Source organism: Rhamphochromis longiceps, linkage group LG15, assembly GCF_057381845.1.
Source record: "Rhamphochromis longiceps isolate RC_006_pf linkage group LG15, R_longiceps_female_GT1.1, whole genome shotgun sequence".
In the NCBI taxonomy this organism is placed as follows: domain Eukaryota; kingdom Metazoa; phylum Chordata; class Actinopteri; order Cichliformes; family Cichlidae; genus Rhamphochromis; species Rhamphochromis longiceps.
Genome location: NC_140571.1, coordinates 5,547,801 through 5,556,339, shown reverse-complemented (window position 1 = coordinate 5,556,339; position 8,539 = coordinate 5,547,801). Strand labels below are relative to the sequence as shown.

The 8,539-nt window shown below is 41.9% G+C and overlaps 1 protein-coding gene across 1 annotated transcript in view; it reads left to right on the top strand.

Annotated features, from left to right (window-relative positions):
* Positions 1-700: 700 nt before the first annotated feature.
* The window catches only part of LOC146651871 (MAM domain-containing glycosylphosphatidylinositol anchor protein 2), a 200,936-nt gene continuing 193,097 nt past the window's right edge, over positions 701-8,539 (top strand). The window contains exon 1 of the mRNA XM_085382565.1: positions 701-863. Within this exon, the coding sequence (XP_085238691.1) occupies positions 791-863 (73 nt within the window). The 5' untranslated portion in view covers positions 701-790. The remainder of the gene's footprint in view (positions 864-8,539) is intronic.

The following is an 8,539-nucleotide window of genomic DNA, read 5'->3' as shown; positions in this document are numbered from 1 at the left end:
CCTTGCCTTTCTTTCTTTTCTTTTTTTTCTTTTTTTTTTGCCACCGGGAGAGATGAGTCGAGCGCGCGGCATCGGGGTGCAGTCGGGATGTGACTATGTGAGCGCGAGAGCCTCCACTGTATACAGCAGCAGCTGGACTACTTTAAAGCGCAGAAGGTGAAAAGTGACAAATCTGTCAGTGTTTTTATTATTATTATCATTATAATTACTATTATTATTATTATTATTATTATTATTATTATTAAGCAGAGGAGGTGCTTTCGTTTGACAGCTCGCAGTCACCGCAGCAGTAAGCAGCAGAAGCAGCAGCCGTGGAGAGAGCTATGTTCGTGGGTACCGAGCCGCAATCCGCTTGTAGTCGAAAGAACCTCCGTGTCCCCGCGGGTCTTTGCTAAAGTCTACGGAATCGGTGGAGCTCACCTACCTGCAGTGGAGGAGAGTTTTTTTTTTTTTTTTGTTCCAAGGCCAGGCTTTCTGCAGCCCCACTCCCCGCGCCTGCCTGCTTCTCCACGTCCTCCGTGGTGGTTGTGTCTCCGCGAGCGCTCCGCATTTTTTGGGATTGCGTGACACTTCCCATTAAACCGACCGTTACCTGACTCTGTTCTCCTGCTGCGCCCATACATACCTTTACAGCGAACAGTTGGCGGAGGGAGGGGTGGGGGAGTCGGGGTCTAAATCAGTCTTACGTGTGGATCGGAGCGGTGCCCGTGTCTATGCACCTCAGCCACACCGCCCCGGAAAGGACTTCTCGCTTTTGAGAGCTGGATATGCAGAGATTAACGTGAAAAGGATGGATCTAACTATCTGTGTTTTGGGGCTGTTGGCGCTCATCGTGGACGGCATCCGTTGTCAAGGAGTGTATGGTGAGTTTTTGCAATTTACTCCAAATGCGATAATGACCTTGTAAAATGGAAGGGAAAAAGTGGTTTCTCATAAATCGCCTGTTGTAATCCCCTTTAAATTCACAAGGAGAAACGAATGAATGAAAGAAATGCAAAATCAGCTTGCCCCAGGTTGACAAAGCAGGTCTGAATGTCACGTTTGAATAAGGGGGGCTCCGAATGCCCCGAGGTTATACAGCAAATCGCGTGTGTAGCCAATCATACACAGCCCCTTTTCTCATCCAATCCATCACTCACGGTGGTCGGTGAGCAGGCTAAATTTAGGAGGGAGGGGGGCATCCAGTGGATTGTTACAATGAAGCATGCTAGATTTTGTCTCGAATCCTTCCGACTGCAGATGATTTGTTAGTTATAATTCAAATGGTGGACGTGGCAAGCACCTTACATTAGGCCAGATACATTTTTTTGAATGTCATCCATTAAGGCTATAATCTGTTGAGCAGCGACACTTGGCACGCACAGTCATGAATGGTTTTCATGTGTGGTGGATCAGTCTGCCCACCTCTTTCGTATGTCTGTCTGTCTGAATTTGTCTCCCTCTCCCAATAAACACGCTTAGCAAGGAGCACACATTTCCGTCTGTGGTTGTGCAACCAGTGGCACAGATCATATCTCAAGTGAATCGTCATCCACAGAGCACCGGCAGCAGCAGCAACAGCAGCACTCTGAGTGATTCATGTGCCCTAACATGGGACATGGACTTGAGTTGGACAGCCCTGACCTCTCTGTAGTAACAGTGGCTGTTAGGGGACATTGTCAGGTCAAGTTAAGATGTGGGATTGTACGTTTCAGAGGCCGTTGCCAAGCGCTTCAAAAGATCTTTGTTGCCATGGTGTGTGAGTGTGAGCGCAGAGATGATGTAGCAAGAAAAGGTTACTGTGAGCATGACAGGAACAGTCATGGTGTTGCATCTGACTAATGATGCGCCAGGATTTTATCTGTTCTCCTCCTCTGGAGAAAGGAGGTAAATGAGATAATAAATCACAGCATATGCCCCAGCAGCCGTGGCATGACTGTTCATTTGCTTATACAGTTATTCCAATTACCTTATTTCTCCCACACCTGACACCTGTTGGAGCGTTATTTCACATTGAATCACATCTGAAAATGCGAAGGGTGCGCATACACACACACACACACACACACACACACACACACACACACACACACACACACACACACACACACACACACACATCGATTTTATATCATCTTCAAACCTCAAAGCGGCACTCATTAAGCAGTCTCAGATTTGTACTTTAAGTGTTGTTGTTTGGAGTTAGCGAATTACTCGAGTTACGTATTAAGCCCGAGGGCAGAAGTTCTCATCAAACATTGATGCCTAAAGAAATCATTGCTTTTGCTCGATTCAATAACCACTAAAGCGGCCTTGCGAGATATATTCAGGTCAGGCAGGCATGACACTGACTATCAAAACTGATGTCTGATTAAAGCTGTGGATTCTTGGTGTGAGCAAACAGTCCATGGTGCAGCATGTGCAAGCTCATTAGAAGGAGTCGTAGCCCATAGTGTTTGATATGATGTTGAGAGAGTGGTAGGTGTTGGGCTTGTAGCAGCAGCAGAAGGGACCGGGTGGGTGGGGGGAAGGTTTAGCAGATGGAACTGTTTGGACGTTCTGTGTTTGCATGTATGTTGTGCAGGCTAAAATGTTCCCCTGAGCTCTGTCAGCCCCCCCGACTTTCCAAAATTTGTGTGCCTCAGTAAAGATTTGCATAAATCTTGCTTTCTAATCCCACTAACACAGTAATGGGAGATGAGCTGCACAGGTAGAGATAGACAGGTATAGGTTCTCAATCTCAAACTGTTATTCTATTCTTTTGAAAAATGACAAGGTATCGGCAAAAACCTCTAAACTATGCTTAAAGCAAGCTGCGTGCATCTCTTGGGAAGCGCTGTCAGTAAAAAAATAATCTATTGGTGAGGTTCAAAAGTCAACATTTATTATTGATAGTGGCAAAACATTTGCATGTCCCCGTCAATGTATGCACTGAAGGGTCTGACGCATGGAGGGTGTGGGAATTGTGCACCAGGTGAAAGGCAGTGAGTGGGTGACTGGGTAATGCGAGAAGGGTTGACACATGAAAGTAGCAGTTACCAGGATTTCACGAAAGCTTTCAGGCAGAGCAAAGCTTCACTGCGCTGCACTACATTTGTCACATCTTTGAAATTGGAGTAAAAAAAACAAACAAATTAGCAATAGATATTCTTAGTTTCACATGGTGAACTGCATTTCAATATTCACCCCACTAGATTTCATTATCTTCTTTTTGTTACACTCAAACCATCTCCTATCTTTCCTTCCCACAATTTCTAAATTGACCCCAGTGCTTACAAATGGGACAATTTGCAAAAATGAGACTTTCAGCGATTAGTTTTATCCCTGAGCATTGCTGTACGTCATCATCGGCCGAGTAAATGGTGGAATCATGGTGTAGTAATGAAGAAATCACATACTAGTGTGTTAAGTGGTGCTGCCAGAGTCATTAAAGAGGATTGATGAAGGCTAGTCATCCCTCCATGACTTCAGGCCACAGTGGGAAAAGGAGACACCGCTAAAGTACAACATCTGCTCCTCTCACTCCACTCCCTCCCTAATTCTTGCCTCTTTTTTCACACTTCTCCAGAAGATTGCTCTATTATGCCCATGTCTAATATTTGTTGCATTCCAGATATCCAGTAGGCCAATAACTGCTCCACCATCATAGCAAAATGGAGCTATCCCAATGCGTACAAACCTGGAAATATTCTCAAATGACATTAATGTGTAATGGCAACCAAGCTGTACTAAATAACAATATCAAAAGACTACAAGGGAACATGGCTCCTGTGATATCTCGGAAGTGTTGTTATGCGTGTTACTTTTCTGGAGATGTTCTTCCTCAGTATGTTCTCTTTGCATCAAAGTCAGTCGGCGACAGCTTCCATGGGATGTGCAGATGTTCCCGATCTCGTTTGTGTTTTGCTACTTAAGAGAAAAAAGTTCCTGCTGCTTCCCCTCCCATTCCACTTCTCCCTCACTCGCTTCGCCTTGCTCTCCCCATTTCTCACTTGCTCTCCCTCTCTCTCGTTTGCATTGAAGTCCAACCAATTGGTGGGGTTTCTTTTCATGAGCCCCGGTTCAGACGCTTTGGCTTCTAAGCTATGCAAATGCATTCTGCCAGTGAAACTAAAGCCGTCTTTGTTGGTTCTCAGAGGCCTCCTCCACAGAGTCCTTCATCATTCCCTTGGATCGGGACCCTCACATTTCCCACCGTAATGAGACCACGGATAACTCTATCGCTTCTCCTCCCTCTCACTTTCTGTCTCTGTTTCCTTGCCTGTCTATCTCTTTCCTGTCTCTCCCCCCACTCTCTGGAGGGAAACTGTACGGATGGACGTCTACAGTATATGTGCTTCAATCAGTGGTAAAATAGGATATGCAGCTCAGTATAGCCCAGAACAAGCAATCTGGTGCAGTGGAACTCTTTGCTGTGCACATTGGGGATTACTATGTACCCCTGGGTGGGGCTTCAGATAGCACCAACTTAATCAAACCGAATGTCAGTTCTCTTTGGACCCAGTCCTCTGAGATTGGCACTGAATATACAGTGCAGAGACAATGTTTGATCTTGAAGTCTGAAGCACTCCTGCCGTACTCAGTTCTCACTGGATAATCCTTGACAGTTTTACTTTAATACCCTAATACAGTGTGATTAAGGTGAAACATGTTTTCCATTGTGGTGAATTTTGGAAACCAGATTTCATAATCTCTCCAAATTCAAGTTAAAGCGGTGCTCCATCAAATACTATTCTTTTTTCACAGGTATTCTTATTATCAATTAGTATGCCTACTGGAGCAAGAGAGGGTGAGCAGATCTGATTTTTAGTATGGGTAAAAGTCCATCACCAAACCGTACATGGTAACAATGCACTGCCTTTTGTAAATACACCTGAATGCTGATGCCTTTGAAGAAAAAAATGTAAAAATGCAACACACTGTCCATGGACATTTTTTATGTCCTAGACTTTGGTTGGTCGGGATGTTGCTGGTTCAAGTTTTTGTTACTTAGCTAGCAGAGCATCAGGACTGAGACTCCTAAAGCAATTAATCAGTCCCAGCAAGCATTCATCTTGAGGATGTTTTAAAATGTTGAAAACAGCAGTACTGTTATAGATGTGTGGTGCAAGGAGTATAAGACTCGTAAAAAAGCAATTACTTGGGTGCCTCTGATGTCTGATTTTTTTTAACTTAGGATGACCTGCTCATATTGATTTTTGCCAATTTTGATTTTCTTTTTAAGAACTATAAATGACAACAAATGCAACAACAATCAACTTTTCTTCACTGCCTAAAGAAATTATTAAACTTTGCAATCTTCCCCAAACTGCTCTAAGATACTTGATCATCTTTCATTTAAACAGCTTAAAATAAAGTGGTGTGTGAAGTGCTCCAAACCCACCTTTACCTTACAAATCTAACCAAAAGCAGGTGCAACAGATTCACACAAAAAACAAATATGAAGTAACTCCATCATTTTCCAGCATGTTTATAAATTCACCAGATAATAGAACATACTCTTTTCTCTTTTTCACTCACCTCCATAATTTTCCTCAAAACTGCTTTGATGCATTGATTGCTCATTCTGAGGCTTCTGGATAACTTTAGCTTTAGCCACTTTGCATTTGTTTGCTTATTTAAAATGGTTAAGTACACCCTGGTAAGGGTGATTTAAGTGATTAGCTGTGTTGTCACCGACAGTTTGCTTTGTCGAACTTTGTATCTTTATTTACAGCAAGGAGCTTCCATTCTAATGACATGTTAGATGCTATGCCCATGTCGCGTATCCATGAAACAACCAGCTTGTAATTGAACATATGGGAGGCTGAGCAGATAGACATCAGGCCTCCCAGGTCACAAATCTGGGAGGAAAAACACAGAAAATCGACCCATGCCGCTTCCTGTTCTATGTGTGGATATGATTAAAGTTTTGGGGGGCTTTTGTGGCTCAGAGCAGTGCTAATGTTTAGCTAGCAACATGTGATTATGACTTCTCAGGCAATTAATGAGTCCCAGCAAGTGTTTATCTTCAGGGTGTTTTAAAATGCTGAAAGCATTAGTACTCCTTTAGCTGTGCAATGCAAGGAGTACAGGAATAGTGACAAACTTATATTCTTTAAATTTATGAAAGATAAGAAATTAAATTCAGGCATTGGCTTTTATAGGGGGTTATTGTAGAAACACTTAATGAACGGTGTAAAAGAAACCGAACAATTAACACTGTAAAACTATACTGTGTTTTAGATTACAATAGGTACACTATAATAGCAGTTTAATGCAGAGTACTTTACTGTAACCAAATTTATTTAGTCCTTGCTGCCTAGTGACCTGTCCTTCAAACTTCCTTCTTCCTTTAACATTGACTTGTTTTGCTTCCAATTCAAAGCTGGAGTAAGTTCTATGACATCAACGTGATGATCAATTTTCTCAGACTTTCTGAGGCTTCAGAGCTGCAGGAGATATTCTTTTGTATTGAACTGTTTTTTGTTGTAGACATACCACTCATGTAAATCTCTGGATAGGCCCTTAAATTGTTTTTCGGTGACATGGCGCTTAGCTGTGAAGCCAAGAGGTCATGTTTGTTGCCTGTGGTTGTGATCCTGTGGGATGTGTGTCTGTGTGCGCTCTCTGTGCCTCTTTTGGAAATTTTGAAAGATACTTTGCGTAGCTTGGCAGAAGGCAGAATTGGACACAGAGTTGTAAGCTTTAGGGTTGTACAGTAGTGGGGATTTTAACAGTATTGTCAACTACAACAATGTCCTCTGCACAGGAAATAAGCAATTGAATACTTCTCCATAGTTGAAAGCCAAGATAGAGTTGTGCACAGCCAGTAGGAATTGAATATGCTTTCAGTATGGATGTTCATGGAGTGTAATATTTTTCTTCAAGATTTGTGATCCAAACTATAAAAAATATATATAATGCAGCTTTGGCTATTTTGCACACATCATGAACAGCTGTAATACTCTCCTCCTCCTGCTTTGAGGATTTGGATAAGTTCAGGAACACAATTTACCTCTGGATCATTCAAGGCCAAATCCCTACCACAGACCAAAAGAAGCTTATTGTAACCTGGCTGGCTGCTTGAACTGTTAAGCCCACATCCCCAAACCCTGAGCTACTTTTCCTCCCCTACACAGTACCGAGGACAGGAACCTGCTGCTAATGATGTTGTCCTCATTCATTCATTAAGATACTTTCTGGTGCATGTCTGGACCAACCTTTACTTTGTAGTTTATTTAATTATTCTGTGCTTTTAATGAAGTCTTGCATGCCCTCTAATCTGCAGAGAAGCCCCCTCCCCTGCACTGAACCAAAACAGATATTTTCCTTTTGTCTCCTGACATTTTCATGAAGTGGTCATTTTTCACCTTGAATCATTAAAAACAAGATTGAAATCTTAAATGTCAAACTTTGGTCCTGCTAATATTAAAGTGTTCAATAGCAAAGCTTTTATCTGTAGTGATTTCATTTCATGTAATAGTGTTAATATCCGCATGTCGACAGGCACATGGTTAAACTCAGATAAATTAAACCTACAATATCTTGGCTTTAGAAGCCAGACTGGTCAATAACTATGGTGCATTTGCAACATGACGTATGACAGATGTTAATTCCAGAACAAGACTCTCTTTGGCAGTGCAGAATGCTCCCTTTTCTTTTCACCCCCAGTCTCTTATGCCGTTTACATGAGATAACTGGAACATCTGTGAAGGGACTGTCATTTAGACAGATGCAGGTAATTAATATTTAAATACTATTAACTACTGCAGTATTGACCAAAAGCAGTAGTGAGCCTAGAAAAGTAATCTGCCAACCCTGACGTGATTGCTTATAGTTAGATAAGGAAGTGCAATATTTATTGTTCTTATGGTTCTCCACATTTCTATGGTCTAAACACATCTAGTGATGCTAGTGGATAATACAGTAGCCTAATATGTTTCCTGACAGTAATAGAATTTTATTTTGTACAATTTTAAGTATCAGGGCATGCTGACCATGTAATGCAATGTGACATCCCATGTTCCAGTCAGACAAAGACTCTTCATGTGATCCATCATCTTTCACGATGTCATTTCCTTTCTGTGCTATACTCAATACCTATAAAGTAAACATTGCCAACAGCTACATATGAATGACACTGATCTGTAAATGTCATTTATGGCTCCAGTTTAAGCATAAAAGATGGAGATTTACATGCACTGCTAGCGTATTCTGACACTGGCCTCATGCAAATCTGCTTTGAAAAATGATTCCTATTTTCTGCTCGCACTCTGGAATTGGATAAAAAAAAAAAGAGGAGTTTTCTTTAGAGAAGGTGAGGGAGTGCTGCTGTTTTGCATTATCTCAAATCCCCTGCATACTGTTAGTCCACCCACGAAGGATGTTCCATAATGTGTTACCTGAGGATAGAAAAACTGCGTCGGACTGACATCTCCATCACCCATTCATTTTGTTTTGTTGCTATTTTTATTATTAGTGCATGGACTTCAATGAACTCCACCCATAAAAAAACAATTCTAGTAAGACAGAGTGAATGAACACGGTTGTCAGTTTATAGAGCATTACATTTCCAGAG